Source organism: Scyliorhinus torazame, chromosome 2, assembly GCF_047496885.1.
Source record: "Scyliorhinus torazame isolate Kashiwa2021f chromosome 2, sScyTor2.1, whole genome shotgun sequence".
Classification (NCBI taxonomy): Eukaryota; Metazoa; Chordata; class Chondrichthyes; order Carcharhiniformes; family Scyliorhinidae; genus Scyliorhinus; species Scyliorhinus torazame.
In genome coordinates, this window is record NC_092708.1 from 340223632 (window position 1) to 340247864 (window position 24233).

Here is a 24233-nt window from a genome sequence, read left to right on the forward strand (position 1 = left end):
GATCAGAAGGAGCTTGACTGGTCTCACTAATATCTTCTTTCCTGTAGGTCCCTTGTGTGCCTCCCTTCCCCTCCATCTTACACACCCTGACCCGAACAATGCTGAGCCTGCAACGCCCAACCAAAGCTGCGACCTGTTAACTCAGCTTTGTGGCTGGACAGCCAGATTTCCTATTTCTCCCCCCCACCCCCTGCCAAATTGGTAAGTTGTTTGTGGTGTAGCACTCACAGCCTGCCAATCGGATGCCAACTGAGGCCTGGCCATCAAAATGGCTTTCGCCCATTGCTGAGGACATATGGCAAGCACGGCTGCGCTGCCCCACCCACCAATAATGTACAATGGTATCTGTAATCAGTCTCAATAAGGGACAAAGTTACACAGAACGATAGTCAGCCAGTACTTTCCGGCCTCAGTAAAAGTAAACAGATCCCTTATCTATTGCTTTAATGTCAAATGAGGAAAAAGATCAAAATGATTCCTTGAACTATTTGCTATTTTTGTGATAAAAAATACGAACGGAACACAAGTAAAGCTGAGGCTGCATTCTGGCTGATGCTTGCACTGTATTTTTAAATGACAGTCACCTTATTTAATTTGTGGACGTCCCAGTGTAGTTTACTGAGTGACGGCTTGTTCCCCGTGGCCATACATGCAGAAAATGCTGCATTGTCTCTTACCGTAACATGACGTCAGCGGACACAGTGATTAGCACACTTTGAATCAGTCTGACCTTCTCCAGCCATCCTCAAACTGTATATGTACTTTCTTGCCTCATTAATAGTTCAATGGTAATTAAAATATCCACTATGACTCTGTGACCTTGGATGGGAAATATGATGGGAGTGGGCGGGACAAAGTAATTTTATCCACCAATAGGAAGAGGGAGTTCTGGCACAGAAGTGCATTCTTTGCATCCCATAATGAGAAGCTGGACTGTTTGTTTCCATTAGCAGGGGTGGGGACTGCTGTCAACTTGCAGCTGGGACCGATTACTGCTCACAGCGAGCACTGCAGTAGAAGACCTTAACTGTAGGTTTCTGCTGTGGTTTAGGCATTAAAAGGAAGTGGGAAAGAAGGGAAGAATTTTTTTTTTTTTTAAAACCTCTTTGTACGTGATGTCTGACTGTGAGGGATTAACTCTTGGTAAGTGCCAGCTTCAGTTTGTTGCTTCGTTCTCAGCCTGTGCTCTGTGGTACAGATTTAAAAGCTGAACACTCTGCGGCGAATGCTCGCCTGTCACCAAGCTTCAGCAACTCAAGCTAAACTTGTTTTTAAATTTTAAATGTGCAGCTAGGCCAAATAGATCATCCGCTGAGTTGATGATTCTGCACAACTCCAAAATCTGTAAATATCCACAGGGTAACGGAGTTAAAATAAAGACAGCAGAGGTCAGGAGATGGGTATATGAGACATTTAAATGTGTGAAAATAGTCACAGTGCCATTTTTAGAAAATTGCAGTCCTGCTGTCCTAATAATTCCTCATGTTAATAGTTCTCTTCTGAAGGTAGTTCATTTACATCTTATAAGCTTGCATATTAAGGGCTGTCAGGATAATGCATCAGATATTTGTGTTTTTTCTCACCTTTTTTAAAGGTATTAAGCAAGTTAACCAGAATATTTAAGGTCCCGAGGCTCTTTGACTAACAGGAAAGAGCTTTCATGTTGTTTCAAATTGGATTGGATTGTTTAATTGCCAAACAGACATTTTTGAATCAGTTGAGAAAAATGTGCTGAACATTTGAAGTGTTGGGAGAATTCTTCCAATGGTCCAATGTGATATTCTAGCATCATCCAGGCCAGAAAGACTCCACATTCAGTTCCATGTCTATGCTGAGCTAGCACCGGCTGTGTGGGCTGGGGCGTGGGTGGGTTCTCGTGGCTCAGCTCAGCTCCGGCTTCAAGTCCTACTCCAAGACTTGTATGCCGTGGAAAGAGTGATGGAGCCAAACAGATTGATTATCGATTTGCTAGTCTTTTCAACCCCGCCCCCCCAATCAGGTGGTAAGAGTGGGCCGATTCCTAGTCAGCCATGCTTGATATGGAGTGGCACCCTCATGCTAGTGATGCATCTGGTCCCTTGCAGATTATGGCTGATGACAAGTAACACGGGGGCAACACAAGTTCTTCAATACAAAAGTGCCATACAATGGAGGATCCTTTAGTATTGGTGCCTTAGGTAAGTCAGGGCATGTAAATGAACCTCAGCAGCAACTTTGCACTTTCTATGAAGGATTCTTGGAAATGAATAAACCCCAAATTGGGATGCTTGTTGATCTCATGAAAAAGAAACAAACACAATGTGGCCAGCAACAACTTGCTGACCCCGGAAAGAGTTGGAGGCTGTGAAATTTAACCCTCTCGTGGCCTAGATTGGGTGAATTTGGCTATCTGTCTTCAGACATTCCCACAGCAGGTAATGAAGGAAAATAGCAAAGGCTGAATCTGAATCCTGAAAACTGGCTGCAGAAATATTCCTCCACTTCTCAATGTTATACATTTGCTGGCCTGCCCCTTTAAGCTGCTGTAGCAAGTGAAATGCTGCCGCCCTATAGGATGTCTTCCAAAATGCGATAGGCTCTCATCAAAACATAATTAACCCAAGTCAGGAAAATTGGAATCAGTCACAGCATGGGTGGTTGGAAATTTCACTAACAGGTACGAGTACTAATGTCACAAGCGGGTACTGTGCTGGTGAAAATTATGCAGGCCTTAATAACCCTTTCAACAGGAATTGTCATTTTTTGAGTCCAAAGCATTACATCCACTCGTACAAAGCTTTCTCAAAAGAAAGTAATTTGATATTGCGGTTTTATACTATCCTTTCTAATCTTCTGCAAATTAGTTATGTTTTCTCTGGTGTGTGAGCCACTGAAGAAGGATCCATTGCCATTCCTGTTGGACAAGCGGCCACACTGTACTCCTGAAGATTAACGGAGCATTGTCCTCCATTGCGGGCCTTGCCCCAGGCCTCAGGGTCCCCTTTTACGTCCTGCAACATGGGCGTCTGTCCAGAATATTCAACAGCTCCTATCACAGGAGTCAGGATTGGGTAGGCAGCAAGTCGCCATGACACACTGTGCCACACCCTGTCATAGCCCGTACGGGACTTACGAAGTGGAAATGATTAAACTCCCCATGAGCCTCGCTGAATACGAGCTCCCCTGTTAAAGGGGGCGTGGAACTCTAACATTGAATAGATAAACTTCTGTACAAAGTCGGCCAGTTTGGGTATCGACATCAGGAGAGACCCCGCTGGGATCTTCGAACCGTGTAAATAATAATGTTGTAAAGAAAACTTTATTTCTTCTCAACTCGGTGTGACTTCTCACGGTCTATTAAACACCCCAAGCTGCTTCACCTGAATTATCTAAGTTTATGTCCCTTGGTTGGGGAGTCAGGGCCAATAACTTAAAATAATCACAGAAAGATTGATGGTGTACCTGAAATAAATTTCTTTACACATAACGGTGGTTAGACCATGCAAAGATTTGTCCCAGGGAAGGGTTGAGGCAGACACCCTGCTATGGGAAGAGCAAAGCGTTTGAGGCAGAAAATGATACAGCACTAGGATGGATACCAGGGAGTGGGATCCGTTTTAAATCACTGGGAAAGATGCAACACAAGCATCATGAAATCAATGGGATGGGTGATGAAGGTAAGAATTCTTTGCTGTAAACCTGTACGGTTCTAAGTTCAAATGCCTAGATTATAAATGGATTTTTATGAAAACACTAGACCAAGCAGCAACAAAGTTCATTACATCTCTTTGAGAAGCATGTTGTTAGTCTTTTAGAAATGTTATAATGTGCCTTCGGCTGGAGTTACAAGATTGTTTTCCCCGTTCTTCTCCCTGATTCATCCTTTCCTAAAAATAGTGATTTAATTTGGAATGCAGTTCTACTGAAATCTCTGGAGTATTACCCATAACCGTTCTTTGCCTGTGGCCTGATTTAAAAGGCTGGTGGCCTTTTTAAACGTAAGAGTCAGCACAACTGAGATCAATCACAGAAAATGACTTCCAAGGTTAGACAGAAATCCAGGCACAGAAACCCTGGAGCCTCCCTTCCCCACCACCTTCTACAGTGCAGCATTACATTACCATTTCCTCCCTGGTATGCAGGCATCGAGAGAACAGAAAATTATTTCAATAACTTAATGCATTTCTAATGGTTAAAATCTCCACTGTACTGCACAGGGTAACAGTTTGAGGATGTTGGCTAAATGTAAACATCAACATCCTGTAGCAGATATAAGAAGTGATGCAACTCTTTTTTTTACTCTGTCATGGGATGTGGGCGTCACTGACAAGGCCAGTGCTTGTTACCCATCCTCAGCTGACCTTGAGAAGGAGGTAGTGAACTGCCTTCTTCAACCTGCAGCCCATGTGTTGTAGGAATACCCATAGTTCCTGGAAAAAGTTCCAGGATGTTGACCCAGCAACAGTGAAGGAACGGTGATGTATTGCCAAGTCAGGATGGTGTGCGCATTGGAGGGGAACTTGCAGGTGGTGGTGTTCTCATGCGCCTGCTGCCCTTGTCCTTCTAGCTGGTAGAGGTTGTGGGCTTGCAAGGAGCTGTCGAAGGAGCCTTTGGTGAGTTGCTGCAGCACATCTTGTAGATGTTCACACCACTGCCTCTGTAATTCAGTGATGGATGGGGTGCCGATCAAGGGGGTTGCTTTGTTCTGGTTGCTGTTGAGTTTGAGTGTTGTTGGAGCCGCACTAATCCAGGCCAGTGGAGTTTGTTCCTTCAGATTTCTGATTTATGCCTTTTGATGGGAAAAGGCTTTGGGGAGTCAGGAGATGAGTTAATCATCTTAGAATTCAAAGTGCTGACCTGCTGTGGTAGCCAAATTATTTATATGGCCGGTCCAGGTCAGTTTCTGGTCAATGATAATGCCCAGGATGTAGATAGTGGGGGATTCAGTGATGGTAATGTCATTGAATGTCATGGAGAGATGGTTAGATTCTCTCTTGTTGGAGATGGCCATTGCCTGGCACTTGGGCTTTTGCTAGGGCTCCTTGATGCCACAGTCAGTCAAATACTGCCTTGATGTCAAGGGCAATCAGTCTCATCTCACCTCTTAGTCCATGTTTGACTAGGGCTGTAATGAGGTCAGGATCTGAGTGTCAGCACCCAAGCAAAGTGTCAGTTATCACTGTGTAAATGACGCTTGATTTGAAAAAAATAAATTTAGAGTACCCAATTCTTTATTTTCCCAATTAAGGGGCAATTCAGCATGGCTATTTTATCTACCTTGCACACCTTCTTGGGTTGTGGGGGCGAGACACATGCAGACACGGGGAGAATGTGCAAACTCCACACGGACAGTGACCCGGGGCCGGGATCATACCCACAGCGCCCTGAGGCAGCAGTGCTAACCATTGCGCCATCGTGCTGCCTGTGAAAATGACACTTGATGACCCTCAATAGTACCTTCCATCACTTAACTGATGATGAAGAGTAGATAGGTGGGGCGGTAATTGGCTGGGGTGGAATTGTCCTGTTTTTTGTGGACTGGACATACCTGGAAAATTTCCCACATTGCTGGATAGATGCCAGTGTTATAGCTGAACTGGAACAGCTTGGCTAGGAGCATGGCTAGTTCTAAAGCACAAGTCTTCAGCACTATTGCCAGAATGTTAGCAGGGCCATAACGTTGTTATATTCAGTGCCCTCAACCATTTTTTGTTATCATGTGGAGTGAATTGATTTGGCTGAAGACTGGCATCTGTGAAGCCGGTGACTTGAAGAGGAGGCCAAAATGGAACATCCACTTGGCACCTCCGGATGAAGATGGTTGTAAATGCTTTAGCCATGTATTTATCCGTATTTGCTGGGCTCTCCCATCATTGAGGATGGGAATATTTATCTTCCTGTTATTTGCTTAATTGTTCGCCACCATTCATGACTGGATATGGCAAAACTCGAGAGATTTGTGGTGATCCGTCAGTTGTGGGATTGCTTATTGCTGTCTATCACATGCAGTTTCCGTTGTACAGGTTCGATCCCGGCCCGGGTCACTGTCCGTGTGGAGTTTGCACATTCTCCCTGTGTCTGCGTGGTTCTCATCCCCAAAACCCAAAGATGTGCAGGTTAGGTGGATTGGCCACATTAAATTGCTCTTAGTGTCCAAAAAAGGTTAGCTGGGGTTACTGGATTACGTGGATAGGGTGGAGGTGTGGGCTTAAGTGGAGTGCTGTTTCCAAAAACCGGTGCAGGCTCGATGGGCTGAATCACGGTCACCATTACTGAGATAAGCTTTCAATTCCTAATTATCTAAAAATCGTCAATGAGTTTAAATTCAACCAACTTCTGTGGTGGGATTTGAACCCTTTTCCCCAGGGCCTCTAGATTACTAGTCCGACATTGCCACTATGCCTCCATCTCCCTATACGTACATCACAGAGTGGGAGACTTGCTGTCAACTCCCAACCTTGGCTGTGGCTCAGATGTCCTCCCAGGTAGCATGTGCCAATCTTAGCCAAGCCATTACTGTAGGATGTATCACTGAGGGAAGCTGAGGGAGATTTAACTGAGGTCCCAAATTGAGGGGACTCTTCAGTATTTCTGACCTAAGCCCATATTGGTTTGGTGAAGTTGGACAGATGCCCATTGGCGCCATTTGGGCGAAGTCCTCGATGTCAGGCCTGGTGAAGCCAGGAGGCTGGGGAAAATATAGTGCATTTTGAAAAACCAAAACACAATCAGGCAGAGCTCTCTGTGACTGAAACCCATGAACAATATGACATGATTATGAAGCCAGCAATGTTACTGCTGCCAAGCTGTTTTCTACTCTATAATTTCAGTGGAACACCTTTTGGAACAGGACAATAAGCTGTACTGACTTTCAGTTAATCACATAAACGGATCCAGATGTGAGACTACATTTATTTTAGATCATCTAAATTCCGTTTAAACGCAATCGCCAGATGAACAATGTAATACTAGAATGTTAATATGTTTTAACTGGAGTTGTAGAAATTGAGGAATATCTACCCAAGAATATTTTAATACCAGTGGCCATTGAGACAGAGACAATATAATTAAAGAGGGAACTCATTAAGTATTTGAAAATGGGGAATATATCAGTCGTAGGCCAGAATGTAATGTGCCTGGATGGGTGGCAGGGGTGGAAGGAGGTGACGAAGGCCCTCGCACTCTCATCTCCACTCTCATCACAATTGGCCGCCAGCAGGTGGCAGTGCTGACTGATCAGTATGCGGAGTCTGGAGGGTAGATTGGGGAAGGTTGTGACCTGGAAGAAGATGCTAGCAGCATGATTAAAGGACCATCAGCATTCAATAGCTCTGTGGTGCAGGAGGGTTCTCCAGTTCTGCACCACGCCTTCTCCAGCTCTGGACCACGCCCTCTCCAGCTCTGGGCCAGCTCCTCTCCAGTTCTGCACCACGCCCTCTCCAGCTCTGGACCACGCCCTCTCCAGCTCTGGGCCAGCTCCTCTCCAGCTCTGGGCCAGCCCCTCTCCAGCTCTGGGCCAGCCCCTCTCCAGCTCTGGACCACGCCCTCTCCAGCTCTGGGCCAGCTCCTCTCCAGCTCTGGGCCAGCCCCTCTCCAGCTCTGGACCACGCCCTCTCCAGCTCTGGGCCAGCTCCTCTCCAGCTCTGGGCCAGCCCCTCTCCAGCTCTGGGCCAGCCCCTCTCCAGCTCTGGGCCAGCCCCTCTCCAGCTCTGCACCACCCCCTCTCCAGCTCTGGGCCAGCCCCTCTCCAGCTCTGGGCCAGCTCCTCTCCAGTTCTGCACCACGCCCTCTCCAGCTCTGGACCACGCCCTCTCCAGCTCTGGGCCAGCTCCTCTCCAGTTCTGCACCACGCCCTCTCCAGCTCTGGACCACCCCCTCTCCAGCTCTGGGCCAGCTCCTCTCCAGCTCTGGGCCAGCTCCTCTCCAGTTCTGCACCATGCCCTCTCCAGCTCTGGACCACGCCCTCTCCAGCTCTGGGCCAGCTCCTCTCCAGCTCTGGGCCAGCCCCTCTCCAGCTCTGGGCCAGCCCCTCTCCAGCTCTGGACCACGCCCTCTCCAGCTCTGGGCCAGCTCCTCTCCAGCTCTGGGCCAGCCCCTCTCCAGCTCTGGACCACGCCCTCTCCAGCTCTGGGCCAGCTCCTCTCCAGCTCTGGGCCAGCCCCTCTCCAGCTCTGGGCCAGCCCCTCTCCAGCTCTGGGCCAGCCCCTCTCCAGCTCTGGACCACGCCCTCTCCAGCTCTGGGCCAGCTCCTCTCCAGCTCTGGGCCAGCCCCTCTCCAGCTCTGGACCACGCCCTCTCCAGCTCTGGGCCAGCTCCTCTCCAGCTCTGGACCAGCCCCTCTCCAGCTCTGGGCCAGCCCCTCTCCAGCTCTGGGCCACCCCCTCTCCAGCTCTGGGCCACCCCCTCTCCAGCTCTGGGCCACCCCCTCTCCAGCTCTGGGCCAGCCCCTCTCCAGCTCTGGGCCAGCCCCTCTCCAGCTCTGGGCCAGCCCCTCTCCAGCTCTGGGCCACCCCCTCTCCAGCTCTGGGCCAGCCCCTCTCCAGCTCTGGGCCACCCCCTCTCCAGCTCTGGGCCACCCCCTCTCCAGCTCTGGGCCACCCCCTCTCCAGCTCTGGGCCAGCCCCTCTCCAGCTCTGGGCCAGCCCCTCTCCAGCTCTGGGCCACCCCCTCTCCAGCTCTGGGCCACCCCCTCTCCAGCTCTGCACCACCCCCTCTCCAGCTCTGGGCCACCCCCTCTCCAGCTCTGCACCTCGCCCTCTCCAGCTCTGCACCACCCCCTCTCCAGCTCTGCACCACCCCCTCTCCAGCTCTGCTCCACGCCCTCTCCAGCTCTGCTCCACGCCCTCTCCAGCTCTGGACCACCCCCTCTCCAGCTCTGCACCACCCCCTCTCCAGCTCTGCACCACCCCCTCTCCAGCTCTGCTCCACGCCCTCTCCAGCTCTGCTCCACGCCCTCTCCAGCTCTGCTCCACGCCCTCTCCAGCTCTGGACCACCCCCTCTCCAGCTCTGGGCCAGCCCCTCTCCAGCTCTGCACCTCGCCCTCTCCAGCTCTGCACCACCCCCTCTCCAGTTCTGCACCACGCCCTCTCCAGCTCTGCACCACCCCCTCTCCAGCTCTGCACCACGCCCTCTCCAGCTCTGCACCACGCCCTCTCCAGCTCTGCTCCACCCCCTCGCCAGCTCTGGGCCAACCCCTCTCCAGCTCTGTACCACCCCCTCTCCAGCTCTGGACCACCCCCTCTCCAGCTCTGGGCCACCCCCTCTCCAGCTCTGTACCACCCCCTCTCCAGCTCTGGGCCAGCCCCTCTCCAGCTCTGCACAACCCCCTCTCCAGCTCTGGGCCACCCCCTCTCCAGCTCTGGGCCAGCCCCTCTCCAGCTCTGGGCCAGCCCCTCTCCAGCTCTGCACCTCGCCCTCTCCAGCTCTGCACCACCCCCTCTCCAGCTCTGTACCACCCCCTCTCCAGCTCTGGGCCAGCCCCTCTCCAGCTCTGCACCTCGCCCTCTCCAGCTCTGCACCACCCCCTCTCCAGCTCAGCACCACCCCCTCGCCAGCTCTGTACAACCCCCTCGCCAGCTCTGCACCACCCCCTCGCCAGCTCTGTACAACCCCCTCGCCAGCTCTGCACCACCCCCTCTCCAGCTCAGCACCACCCCCTCGCCAGCTCAGCACCAACCCCTCTCCAGCTCTGGGCCACCCCCTCTCCAGCTCTGGGCCACCCCCTCTCCAGCTCTGCACCACCCCCTCGCCAGCTCTGAGCCACCCCCTCTCCAGCTCTGGGCCACCCCCTCTCCAGCTCTGCACCACCCCCTCGCCAGCTCTGCACCACCCCCTCTCCAGCTCTGGACCACCCCCTCTCCAGCTCTGGGCCAGCCCCACTCCAGCTCTGGGCCACCCCCTCTCCAGCTCTGGGCCAGCCCCACTCCAGCTCTGCACAACCCCCCCCCCCCAACCCCCAGCTCTGCACCACCCCCTCTCCAGCTCTGGGCCAGCCCCTCTCCAGCTCTGGGCCAGCCCCTCTCCAGCTCTGGGCCAGCCCCTCTCCAGTTCTGTACCACCCCCTCGCCAGCTCTGGACCACCCCCTCTCCAGCTCTGCACCACCCCCTCTCCAGCTCTGTACAACCCCCTCGCCAGCTCTGCACCACCCCCTCTCCAGCTCTGGGCCACCCCCTCTCCAGCTCTGCAACACCCCCTCTCCAGCTCTGGGCCAGCCCCTCTCCAGCTCTGGGCCAGCCCCTCTCCAGCTCTGGACCACGCCCTCTCCAGCTCTGGACCACCCCCTCTCCAGCTCTGGACCACCCCCTCTCCAGCTCTGGACCACCCCCTCGCCAGCTCTAGACCACGCCCTCTCCAGCTCTGGGCCAGCCCCTCTCCAGCTCTGCACAACCCCCTCTCCAGCTCTGGGCCACCCCCTCGCCAGCTCTGGACCACCCCCTCTCCAGCTCTGCACAACCCCCTCTCCAGCTCTGGGCCAGCCCCTCTCCAGCTCTGGGCCAGCCCCTCTCCAGCTCTGGGCCACCCCCTCTCCAGCTCTGGGCCAGCCCCTCTCCAGCTCTGGGCCAGCCCCTCTCCAGCTCTGCACAACCCCCTCTCCAGCTCTGGGCCAGCCCCTCGCCAGCTCTGGGCCAGCCCCTCTCCAGCTCTGGGCCAGCCCCTCTCCAGCTCTGTACCCCTCCCTCTCCAGCTCTGGGCCAGCCCCTCTCCAGCTCTGCACAACCCCCTCTCCAGCTCTGCACAACTCCCTCTCCAGCTCTGGGCCAGCCCCTCTCCAGCTCCGGGCCAGCCCCACTCCAGCTCTGCACAACCCCCTCTCCAGCTCTGGGCCAGCCCCTCTCCAGCTCTGTACCACTCCCTCTCCAGCTCTGGGCCAGCCCCTCTCCAGCTCTGTACCACTCCCTCTCCAGCTCTGGGCCAGCCCCTCTCCAGCTCTGGGCCAGCCCCTCTCCAGCTCTGTACCCCTCCCTCTCCAGCTCTGGGCCAGCCCCTCTCCAGCTCTGCACAACCCCCTCTCCAGCTCTGCACAACTCCCTCTCCAGCTCTGGGCCAGCCCCTCTCCAGCTCTGGGCCAGCCCCTCTCCAGCTCTGGGCCAGCCCCACTCCAGCTCTGCACAACCCCCTCTCCAGCTCTGGGCCAGCCCCTCTCCAGCTCTGCACAACCCCCTCTCCAGCTCTGGACCACCCCCTCTCCAGCTCAGCACCACCCCCTCTCCAGCTCTGCACCACCCCCTCTCCAGCTCTGCACCACGCCCTCTCCAGCTCTGCTCCACGCCCTCTCCAGCTCTGCACCACGCCCTCTCCAGCTCTGCACCACCCCCTCTCCAGCTCTGCACCACGCCCTCTCCAGCTCTGCTCCACCCCCTCGCCAGCTCTGGGCCAACCCCTCTCCAGCTCTGTACCACCCCCTCTCCAGCTCTGGGCCACCCCCTCTCCAGCTCTGTACCACCCCCTCTCCAGCTCTGGGCCAGCCCCTCTCCAGCTCTGCACAACCCCCTCTCCAGCTCTGGGCCACCCCCTCTCCAGCTCTGGGCCAGCCCCTCTCCAGCTCTGGGCCAGCCCCTCTCCAGCTCTGCACCTCGCCCTCTCCAGCTCTGCACCACCCCCTCTCCAGCTCTGGGCCAGCCCCTCTCCAGCTCTGGGCCAGCCCCTCTCCAGCTCTGTACCACCCCCTCTCCAGCTCTGGGCCAGCCCCTCTCCAGCTCTGCACCTCGCCCTCTCCAGCTCTGCACCACCCCCTCTCCAGCTCAGCACCACCCCCTCGCCAGCTCTGTACAACCCCCTCGCCAGCTCTGCACCACCCCCTCGCCAGCTCTGTACAACCCCCTCGCCAGCTCTGCACCACCCCCTCTCCAGCTCAGCACCACCCCCTTGCCAGCTCAGCACCAACCCCTCTCCAGCTCTGGGCCACCCCCTCTCCAGCTCTGGGCCACCCCCTCTCCAGCTCTGGGCCACCCCCTCTCCAGCTCTGCACCACCCCCTCGCCAGCTCTGAGCCACCCCCTCTCCAGCTCTGGGCCACCCCCTCTCCAGCTTTGCACCACCCCCTCGCCAGCTCTGCACCACCCCCTCTCCAGCTCTGGACCACCCCCTCTCCAGCTCTGGGCCAGCCCCACTCCAGCTCTGGGCCACCCCCTCTCCAGCTCTGGGCCAGCCCCACTCCAGCTCTGCACAACCCCCCCCCCCCCAACCCCCAGCTCTGCACCACCCCCTCTCCAGCTCTGGGCCAGCCCCTCTCCAGCTCTGGGCCAGCCCCTCTCCAGCTCTGGGCCAGCCCCTCTCCAGTTCTGTACCACCCCCTCGCCAGCTCTGGACCACCCCCTCTCCAGCTCTGCACCACCCCCTCTCCAGCTCTGTACAACCCCCTCGCCAGCTCTGCACCACCCCCTCTCCAGCTCTGGGCCACCCCCTCTCCAGCTCTGCAACACCCCCTCTCCAGCTCTGCACCACCCCCTCTCCAGCTCTGGGCCAGCCCCTCTCCAGCTCTGGGCCAGCCCCTCTCCAGCTCTGGACCACGCCCTCTCCAGCTCTGGGCCACCCCCTCTCCAGCTCTGGACCACCCCCTCTCCAGCTCTGGACCACCCCCTCGCCAGCTCTAGACCACGCCCTCTCCAGCTCTGGGCCAGCCCCTCTCCAGCTCTGCACAACCCCCTCTCCAGCTCTGGGCCACCCCCTCGCCAGCTCTGGACCACCCCCTCTCCAGCTCTGCACAACCCCCTCTCCAGCTCTGGGCCAGCCCCTCTCCAGCTCTGGGCCAGCCCCTCTCCAGCTCTGGGCCAGCCCCTCTCCAGCTCTGGGCCACCCCCTCTCCAGCTCTGGGCCAGCCCCTCTCCAGCTCTGGGCCAGCCCCTCTCCAGCTCTGCACAACCCCCTCTCCAGCTCTGGGCCAGCCCCTCGCCAGCTCTGGGCCAGCCCCTCTCCAGCTCTGGGCCAGCCCCTCTCCAGCTCTGTACCCCTCCCTCTCCAGCTCTGGGCCAGCCCCTCTCCAGCTCTGCACAACCCCCTCTCCAGCTCTGCACAACTCCCTCTCCAGCTCTGGGCCAGCCCCTCTCCAGCTCCGGGCCAGCCCCACTCCAGCTCTGCACAACCCCCTCTCCAGCTCTGGGCCAGCCCCTCTCCAGCTCTGTACCACTCCCTCTCCAGCTCTGGGCCAGCCCCTCTCCAGCTCTGCACAACCCCCTCTCCAGCTCTGCACAACTCCCTCTCCAGCTCTGGGCCAGCCCCTCTCCAGCTCTGGGCCAGCCCCACTCCAGCTCTGCACAACCCCCTCTCCAGCTCTGGGCCAGCCCCTCTCCAGCTCTGGGCCAGCCCCACTCCAGCTCTGCACAACCCCCTCTCCAGCTCTGGGCCAGCCCCTCTCCAGCTCTGCACAACCCCCTCTCCAGCTCTGGACCACCCCCTCTCCAGCTCAGCACCACCCCCTCTCCAGCTCTGCACCACCCCCTCTCCAGCTCTGTACCACTCCCTCTCCATCTCTGGGCCAGCCCCTCTCCAGCTCTGCACCCCCCCCCCCCCCAACCCCCAGCTCTGCACCACCCCCTTTCCAGCTCTGCATCATCCCCTCTCCAGTTTTGGACCATCCCCTCTCCAGCTTTGGACTCTCCCCTGTCTCCCGAGAGACGTTAGGCGGAGACCCACCTAACAAAGTATGGCTGGATGGAGGGGTGGCACAGGCCAACAGCTATTGGATCGACCGGAGAACCTAGCTGCAGGGCCATAAGCAGGTCAACGACCTTCTCCACAATGCCAGTCTCTTCTGAGTGGTCAGCCAATGGCTGGGTGTGGTGGTGTGGCTGTTGGTGAGTGGGGGCCTATCAGTTGGAGGTGCAGCTCTTTCAGGTGCGGGTGCCTGGCACAGCTGATCCATGCAAGCGTGCTGCCGAATGCCATGCTGCTGGGCCCCTACTCACCAAAATCCAAACCATCACAACCAGCCAAGTGCCGGACTGGAACTGACCCCAGAGGCTGCAGCTGGAGTCCATGTGTTATGGACCCAAAGTCCTCCAATGAAACCATGCTCATATATCTCCATGGATGAAAAGGCACAGAATGCCATGGGGAGAGCATGGACTGGTAGTAAAGTCCCATTGATCACCATTCTAATACCTATGTAGAAAGAGGCACTGCAGCTATCCAGGTATATACTGCCCCATTGCAGACAGTGGGTGCTGGAGCTCTTAATGAGGAGGGCAAGTCCCTCAAGTAATGAGCACATGGGTGAAGAGACAACCCCAGAGGGTGCAGCTTCACATTATTCCCCTGCACGTGCCACCAACTCAGATGCTGTCACCTCGTTGGGTATGCATTTGTGCTCAGATTTAGGGGCATAATTAGTTCCAACCACGGCACAAGCACTTGACAAGCTGTTGGAGGCTGTGACAGTTGGGGCCACTTAAACGCAGAGTATGTTTAGCTGATTTTGTTTTTAGATTGGTTGTTACAGTAAAAGTCTTAAAACTTGAAATCTTGTCCAATTCCTTTAAGTTGGTCACTGGAGATTCAAATATCTGTTTTTAAAGTTATTGGTCTCCATGAGGATTGTAACATGAGATCTGGCAGAGGTGCTAGCGGGTACCACTGTCCTGGCCCAGAGAGTGGCGGAGCCATCCAGGCCATGGGTGCTGCAATTTCTTGCTCATCTGCACATGTGGCTTCCTCCATTGAGAGGCTGTTGACCCTCATGGAGAGCCAGATCCAGGATATTCAGTGTCGGTCGGACACTGGGGGTTCCTCTTTAGGGCCTCCTGCTGTGGAGCGTGGCTCCTTGGTGCCTCTGCCAATGACACCAGTGCTTCAGAGGACTGCAGTGTTAGCGGAGGCTCCTGACTCTGTGCAGACGCCCCTCAGCATGCCCGGACCTTCCCAACCTCAGGTAACTAGAGTATGACTGCCCAGGGCAGCATAGTTCACAGCCCACAGCCTCCCTCAACTACAGCCAGGGGCGGCGGGGGGCACAAACTTGGGACATGGGTAAAAAAATGAAGAAAGCACCGTAACTGCACTTGGGTTTCACAGGCGTGAGATCAACTTTCCTGTCACTTTATTAAATGTCAATATTTGTTTATGACAGTCTCAATGTAATGATTGTGGCCAGAGTGAGATGCATGGGTGGGGTGTGGCGAACTGGGGCTGCTTGGGGTTGACCACAGTGTATGTGTTAACAGATGGACTATGGCAGAAGCACAAGATGCTGATGGGCAAATGGGTCTCGGCTTCCAGCGGGAGTGAGTGGCTGCAATGATCTTTGATGGATGATGGCTGAAGTTATGAAGTTCAATAGTGATGCCCCTATTACAAGAGCCCCCTGAGCTTCCCACACACCTATATCTTGGGGCTGGTCAGGATGCTGTGGCTCCTCTCTGGTTTCCTCCTTGTCTGAGGAAGCCTCGCACTCCATCATATCCTTCGCATCTAAAGCTTCCCCTCTTAGTAGCTATTGGTTCTGTAAAGTGCAGCAAACCACCACTATCTACGAGACCCTTGCTGAGACATCTTGAAGAACGCAGATTGGTCCAGGTGCCTGAATCTCATTTTGAGGAGACCGATGGTCTACTTGATGATCGCTCTGGTAATCTTATGTTCCTTGCTGGTGTTGTCAGCTATGTTACAGTGGATAATCGTTGTCCGTGAATATCCAACCTTCCAGGTACCATGGGTGGGGGTTGGGGATGTGTGTTTGAAAAGCAGCAGCATCTGGGAGTGCTAGAGAATGTAAGCTGCTCCTTGAACAATGTGCGCACACCTGCAGGATCTGCTGGTGGTGGTCACAGACCAGCTGGACATTGAGAGAATGAGATTTCTTATAGTTTTTATTTATTTTTAAAATAAATTTAGAGTAGCCAATTCTTTTTTTCCAATTAAGGAGCAATTTAGCATGGCCAATTCATCTACCCTGCACATCGTTTTGGGTTGTGGCGGGTGAAACCCACGCAGACACGAGGTGAATGTGTAAACCCCACACGGACAGTGACCCCGGGCCGGGATCAAACCGGGTCCTCGGCACCGTGAGGCAGCAGTGCTAACCACTGAAATTTCTTATAGTTAATGAAGGCTGCTAGCTGGCCTTTTGGAGCCAGGATGGCCAAATGAGGTTGGGCAGTCGATAAAACCTTGCACCTGGGCGAATCCCGTAATGCTGCCAATGCTCCTGGCTCTCTCAGCCTAACTGTCCTCTTCAGTTCTGAACTTGATGTATTCTTGGATCTTCCTGAAGAGGGCACCTGTCATGACCTTGGTGCAGTGATATGCAGCCAATTGGGAGATGCTGCAAGTCTTGGAATGAACCTGAAGCATTTAGGGCAACTGTGTCCTTGAGAGCCACTGGAATTGCATGCCCAGCAGTGCAAATCCAGCTCACCTCCTCGGTCATCATGGCATACAGAGCAATGGTAGTCTCAGCCCCCAGGTTAGGACAGAGTCAGGCTATGCTGTGATGGCCCCCACAGTCAAATGGCCCAACAGCAATCAATATCTGGGTTAATATTTGAAAAATGGTTATTCAACTGAAGTACTGACGAAAAGCACTTGTTCACAAGAAATCACCCCCTTCCGTGTAGAGAGGAGTGGAGCTGGGAGGGTTGTAGGAATATTATAAAAGTCCTTTAAGGGATTGTATCCAATAATCAAGATGTGGAAAACTTTTGCTTGATTGGTTTCAGCAACAGCCCTGAGAAAATGAGTAATATTTTCACCAATTCTCCAATGCTGTGGGCGACTCTCTGGCCACGTTGCTCAAATCCCACTGTCAGGAGAATTCTGGGAGAGGCCCAAAAAGGAATTTGCGCCAGGCGCCATACTGTTTCCGATGCTCCGGCTGGCTCAAGCTGGCATGATCTGGTTCACCCCGTCTCTCCCCATGAACCAGATTAGCATATTTACAACTTCATTAAATATGCAGGATCTGTATTTTAAGCCGGATCCTCCCGGCTCCTGCAATTCTCTCACTTGCTGGCGCGACATGAAGCGCCAAATAGAGACCATGGTGATGACCATACCAGCGGGCTGGGAGGCGATTGTAGGTCCAGGTGGTGGGGATCACGGCAGCGGCACCCTGGCACTGCTGGGTTGGCACTGCCTGGTTGGCACTACTGGGTTGGCACTGCCATGTTGGTGCTGCCAATGGGTGGGGGCTCACTGGTACTGGGAATTGTGGAGGGGCCTGATGCCGGCAATGGTGGTGGGGGAAGGGGGCATCTTTGCTGGTGAGAAGTTGGGGTGGGGGGCAGCTGGAGCGTTAGTCTGAGATCGGGACACATTTTTAAAATGGCGCCCCGGTCTCTGCGGTGCCGGGCCAGTTGGCATCTTCAAGTCCCACACACCTCAAGAAGCAGTTCACCCATCCTCCAAAACAAGTGTGGGTGGATTGCGCTTTGGACTGCGCCAAACCACGCAGCGGGAATCGTGCCTCATTTCCAGCCGGAGACGACACTTTCTGGGGAGAATTGCGCTCACTGCCTGATAACATACTTGCCCTAGTAGATGGCAGGTGGAAAACAATACAGCTGTAGACCAGTAAACTCTCTTCAATCCAGTCTTAACAATAGAAGTGAATGTTTTAGATATTTTATTTCAATGCCAACAATCGACTATTTGGGGATTTATGAAGGCAGTCTATTGTGTAAAATAACCTGACTAACCACAGTGTGTATTATCCATCAAGTATGAATCATTCACTGAATCTGAACCGTCTTTGCCTTCAGTGTAGGGGGAATATTTCTCCCTGTTCTTTTTATTCTTTGACCGCCACAATATAATGGACAATAGGAGATCTTTGAAAATCCTAACTCAACACATAGTTTTCAAGGCGGAAGTTAAGGCATGGAGGGGGCAAACACTGACTTTCTGTATAGTGTTTTAGTCATTTCTTCTCAGAGAATCTCATTCATTTAAAAATGAATATGTTTGGGAATGGAAAATGCTTCTCATCCTCAGACTTATTTCACTTTGTGTGCTAAATCCACAATATATTGGCCAATAAACAGCTTATATTTGGCCAAAGCAAAATAACTTTTTTTTATAAACTTAAAGTGCCCGATTCATTTTTTTCCAATTAAGGGGCAATTTAGCGTGGCCAATCCACCTACCCTGCACATCTTTGGGGTGTGGGAGTGAGACCCACGCAGACATAGGGAGAATATGCAAACTCCACACGGACAGTGACCCGGGGCCGGGATTGAACCTGGGACCTCGGCGCCATGAGGCAGCAGTACTAACCTCTGTGCTATTGTGCCACCCCGAAAGAGAACTATTTTACTGCTGAGGTCACTTTGGATGAAGGGATTTGCTACTATATTTTAGAAAGTTATCATTTACGTAGAATAAAATATACTGGCAACTATTATAATGCAGTAATGCATTAAGGGATTCAGGTGATATCAGGCTGAAGGCTTATCAATGTTATGTGAACCCTGGATGTTTCACTCTTGTATGTGTCATTTATTTGTCCTAGAACAGTAAGTAGCTGTAAGTGAATCATTCAACTCAAACTACACCATTGCTGTACGTGGCTTTTCCTCCAGCATTGTATACAATGATGTAGGGCTAGATTGTATGCTCCTCCATGATGGGTTGGAAGGTCCACCACTCAGGAAGCCTGGCAGCCCCTCCTGTCGGGCACCCTGGGCCAATCAGCGGCAGCCCATCCATGTCTTCCTCGCCTTTAACCCTTCACCTGGCTCTCAAACCCGGTCCCCAAGCCCCTCACTCACTGTTTGGGGCCTTCCCCAACCTGTCCCCAGCGAGACGCCAGATCTCAAACTTACATGGGGTTCTTGGTGTGGTGGGACTACTTCTGGTCACAGCAGTGGCCAGCTCAAAATAGTTTTGAGATCAGTTGGCTACATTCAAAGTGCATTCTCAACGTGTTGGAAATAACCTCTTGGTATTTGTGAATCAAATTACTGGCCTAAATTATTAAGAACAAAGAACAAAGAAAAGTAAAGCACAGGAACAGGCCCTTCGGCCCTCCAAGCCCATGCCGACCATGCTGCCCCACTAAACTACAATCTTCTACACTTCCTGGGTCCGTATCCCTCTATTCCCATCCTATTCATGTATTTGTCAAGATGCCCCTTAAATGTCACTATCGTGCCTGCTTCCACCACCTCCTCCGGTAGCGAGTTCCAGGCACCCGCTACCCTCTGTGTACAAAACTTGCCTCGTACATCTACTCTAAACCTTGCCCCTCGCACCTTAAACCTATGTCCCCTAGTAATTGACCCCTTTACCCTGGGAAAAAGACTGACTATCCACTCTGTCTATGCCCCTCATAATTTTGTAGACCTCTATCAGTTCGCCCCTCAACCTCCGTCGTTCCAGTGAGAACAAACCAAGTTTATTCAACCGCTCCTCATAGCTAATGCCCTCCATACCAGGCAACATCCTGGTAAATCTCTTCTGCACCCTCTCTAAAGCCTCCACATCCTTCCGGAAGTGTGGCGACCAGAATTGAACACTATACTCCAAGTATGGCCTAACTAAGGTTCTATACAGCTGCAACATGACTTGTCAATTCTTATACTTAATGCCCCGGCCAATGAAGGCAAGCATGCCGTATGCCTTCTTGACTACCTTCTCCACCTGTGTTGCCCCTTTCAGTGACCTGTGGACCTGTACCAGTTATCATTTTGGTACAACAAGAATCCCTTGAACTTTTCTTCCTTCTAAGCTGTAACTGTGCCACCGATACGCGTCTTCATCCGTACACTACCCTTGGCTGAAACTGAGACTCATTGTAGCCCCTTACTCTCTTATTCTCTCCCAGACCTCAATATTTATTTCCCATAACGCAGGCAACTTAGTTAACCAAAGTTAGACCTCATTTAATCACCGCTTCCTAATTTATATCTAGTTATCTTTTATTCTCTTTAACAGGAGTGCTCTTCATTGTGGGCCTTGGCCCCTCTGTGGCTTGTCAATGTTAACAATTCAAGCTTGTCAGGTAGTATGAGGCAACAGAAATATTGGGCGCTATTCAACGGGACAAAAACAGAGTCCCATTTAGGGCATGTTAAGCGGGGCGTTTCTCAGCGCCTGCAACACCGAGAAAGACCCGGGGCTGGATTCTCCACCACCCCAAAATCGCATTCGGCGACGGGGCAGAGAATCCGTTTTCACGCCAATATTGGGGGTTTTCGCTGGTTTTCGTATTCTCCGCCTCCTGAAAAGCGGCGTACCCTAGGAGTACGCCGTGCCAAGTATCCACGGCTTCAGGCCTTTGCCTGAGGCCCATCCCACGATGCACCCTCTCAGACCAGCCGGGTTCCCGACGGCGTGGGTTACATGTGCTCACACCGTCCGAGAACCTTACGTGGCGGCTGTGGACACTAATTTTGTGGTCCAGGTCCGCGGGCTGAGTCCGCCATGAAGCACGTCGCGGCTGCTGCAGGCTGCCGCCGTGCGCATGGAATTGGAAACGCTCAGGGCCGTAACGGCAGCTAGAGCTTTGAGTTCTACGCTGCCTCCCTGCAGGCACCCAGCAAAATAGGGAATCGGTGGCTGTTTTGCGCCAGTTTTCCTGACGTAAAAGACCACCGTTTTCACGCCGGCGTGGGGCCTTAGTCTCCCAAACGGAGAATCCAGTCCCCTGTTTTCACCGGCACTTTGCCGTTTAATTTTGGCCTTGGTGTGGAATGCCACGTCGAGGCCGCACTTATATCATTTCCTGCACTGACGAGCTCAGCTTGGCAGTTCAGGAAGATGGCCCGCGGATCGGGGCGCCATTTGTAAAGGCTGCCCCCAGGATGGCACTGCCAAGGTGCCAGGCTGGCAGTGCCAAAATGCCTGAGTGCCAGCAGAAATGCCAGGGTGCCACCCTGTCCATGGGCCTGACCACCTGGGAGTCTCTAATGGTCTGGGCGATTTTGTAAAACTCGCAAGACTATTCCAGCGTCGCAAAATCTTGCGGGACTCAACGGTCTCGTCGCGTCACCGAATCCAGCGTGATGAGGCCGGTAAATTGCGCCCATTATCATCCACAGTTGAGCAAGAAAGTATCATCCCACCACCGCTTTAGACAAAAGCTTTTTAGAGTATTCGGAAAGTGAATTAATAAAGCAGAGTCACATCTAACACCTTTAAAACCCAACCTCGATGGAGCTACATAAGTACACATCTGAAGGAAAGCAAATTGCTCAATAATCGTTTGAAGCTACAGTAACGTTCTGTCATTCCCAACCTGGTTTTAATGTTACTATTGTAATGCATTGACCCATTCAGTTCTCAAAAGGTGATTCTGAAAATAGCCCATAAATGAAATAGACAACAATATGCACATTCACAGGCAAATAACAGCCCCTGCTGCCAGATTGATTAAGACAGTGATAATACAATTATAGTGTGTGATGCCAGGCTGATGATGCCAGGCTAGTAATTGGCACTGATTATTGTGTTTGTGGTAAAGGGTAGATTCAGCTTTCTTCTCAGATGCAGCCTCAGAAGAAACACTGTGCAGACAATATTCAGATTGGATCAGTCTGTCAATATAAACTAATGGGAACAGAGACAGCAGCATGAGGACTCAGATAATTGACTGCAACATAAATTGATCCAGTTTAAAAATGGAGATCTAAAGTCATTGTTAGTGCGAAACCATTCAACTGAAAACTATCTAACCACTACATTGGACTGAATATCCACTGGCTGTGCATTGTTATATGATCCTGATGAAACTATTATAGTTGGGGGCACCAGCATGTTCAGGTATTATCCTGACTGAGTGACTCAGTAGTTCTTGTGTAGACATCATAGGCTTTTGTGTTGCATCAACTGGCTTTGTATCCATTTTAGGAAGCGGCTCACCATTGGCTGCCAATGGGATCTTCCGGTCCCACCGATGCCTATGGCCCACCCCACCACCGGGGAACAGCAAGGGCTTACCTTTAGCAGGACCGGAACCTCCTACCGGCAGGTAGGGCTGGAACTTTTCGGCCATTGTGTCAAAGCACGGTAACGCCAAATGGTACAAAGTAACTTTTAAACGCTTGAAACCCTTCAAATGCAAAGTCCGAGGCAGCTATCCTAACTCTTCTCTTAATTGTACAATCAACCAGTAATTTATCATTAAAGAGCAGAATTCAAGTGTTAGTATTCGCACAAATGCATCATTCTCTGTTTTGCCTGACAAAAGAAAGATGTGGAGTAGACAGCGTAACCACTCAGTCCTGAGGAAGTGGCTTCAACCTGAAATGTCAACTGACTGGAGTGGTGTTCTCTATTTTGCTTTACCTGGATGGCTTGGATGCGTAGTGTTGAACAAAGAACACCAAGTTTTGTTGACGAACAAAACTAATTTATTAACACTACTAAATAAAATTTGTACGCATTCCTAAAGTACAAGGTTACTATATTAAACTATGCTATCCCTAACTACAGAACTCTCAAATACACAACTGCTCCTATGCCTCACCATCTTCAACTAGCTTCTAACTCCCACAAGGCTTAGCATCAATGTCATGTATACAGGTAACTCTAGCGCTTTCTAGTGACTGATCTAGATATTTCATTAACCCTTGCAGTTCTTGCATTTATGATAACACCAGGGGCGAAATTCTCCCGAAACGGCGCGATGTCCGCCGACTGGCGCTCAAAACGGCGCCAATCAGACGGGCATCGCGCCGGCCCAAAGGTGCGGAATGCTCTGCATCTTTGGGGGCCGAGCCCCAACATTGAGGGGCTAGGCCGGCGCCGGAGGAATTTCCGCCCCGCCAGCTGGCGGAAAAGGCCTTTGGTGCCCCGCCAGCTGGCGCGGAAATGACATCTCCGGGCGGCGCATGCGAGGGAGCGTCAGCGGCCGCTGACAGTTTCCCACGCATGCGCAGTGGAGGGAGTCTCTTCCGCCTCCGCCATGGTGGAGACCGTGGCGGAGGCGGAAGGGAAAGAGTGCCCCCACGGCACAGGCCCGCCCGCGGATCGGTGGGCCCCGATCGCGGGCCAGGCCACCGTGGGGGCACCCCCCGGGGCCAGATCGCGCCGCGCCCCCCCCAGGACCCTGGAGCCCGCCCACGCCGCCTTGTCCCGCCGTTCAAAAGATGGTTTAATCCACGCCGGCGGGACAGGCAATTTATCGGCGGGACTTCGGCCCATCCGGGCCGGAGAATCGAGCGTGGGGGCCCGCCAACCGGCGCGGTGCGATTCCCGCCCCCGCTGAATCTCCGGTGCCGGAGACTTCGGCAACCGGCGGGGGCGGGATTCACGCCAGCCCCCGGCGATTCTCCGACCCGGCGGGGGGTCGGAGAATGACGCCCCACAACTGGGACCTATCACTATTAAAAAAACCTTATAGCACAGAAGGAGGCCATTCGGCCCATTATGCCGGGTTCTACTCTTTTAATCGGTCTCACTGACCTGTTCTTCCACAAATGTTCCTTTTCAAGTACATATCAAATTCTCATTTGGAAGTTGCAATTGGATCTGCTTCATTACCCTTTCAAGCAATGTGCTCCAGGTCATAACAATCACTTGTATATAAGAAAATAATTCTCCTTCTCTCCCCTTTCGTACTCTTGCAAATTATCCTAAATGTGTGTTCCCTGCATTGGCAGCACTTTATCAAATGCTTTTGAAAGTTGATATGCAGAACATCAGTGTACTGTCCTCATCAACCCTCTCCCTGAATTTGTCAAAGAACTAAATCCAGCTTGTCAGTCAGGATTGATCTTTAACAAATCCATGCTGGCTGTCCTGCATTAATCCATGGTTCCCCCGGTGCCAATACATTTTGGCCCAGATTACGGTATGTCAAAGATTCCCTACCACTGACTTTAGACTGATTCGCTTATAGTTGTCAGGTCTAACCCTATCCCCTGTTTTGAATGAGGATGTAACATTTGCAGCCTTCCAGCTCTCTGGCATCACTCCCATAAAGAAGGAAGACTGAAAAGTTGCACCGCAGCCTTTCCCAAATCCATCTTGATTTCCTCGAGCATCCTATCCTGACTGGGTGGCTTTTCTGCTTTGAGTGCTGCCAATATTTAAGTACCTCCTGTTAACGTCGCTCTTTGCATTTCTCTCTATCTCACTCCATAACTGTGCAGAACCACCTTCCTCCGTGAATGTCACTCATTTAGTACCTTAGATATGTCCTCTGTTTTCACAAGAAGATTTTATTTGCAGTTGCTAATTGGCCTCACCCTTTCTTTAACGATCCTTTTATGCTTCATATGTTTATAAAGATTTATTATTCCTTTGTTTGTTAACTGCTAGTCTTTTCACAAATACTATCTTAGAATTCACAGAATTTACAGTGCAGAAGGAGGCCATT

General features: G+C 52.8%; 1 protein-coding gene across 1 annotated transcript in view; it reads left to right on the plus strand.

Annotated features, from left to right (window-relative positions):
• Positions 1 to 962: 962 nt before the first annotated feature.
• Positions 963 to 24233, plus strand: part of eml1 (EMAP like 1) — a 369982-nt gene continuing 346711 nt past the window's right edge. Inside the window, exon 1 of the mRNA XM_072490461.1 lies at positions 963 to 1143. Within this exon, the coding sequence (XP_072346562.1) occupies positions 1116 to 1143 (28 nt within the window). The 5' untranslated portion in view covers positions 963 to 1115. The remainder of the gene's footprint in view (positions 1144 to 24233) is intronic.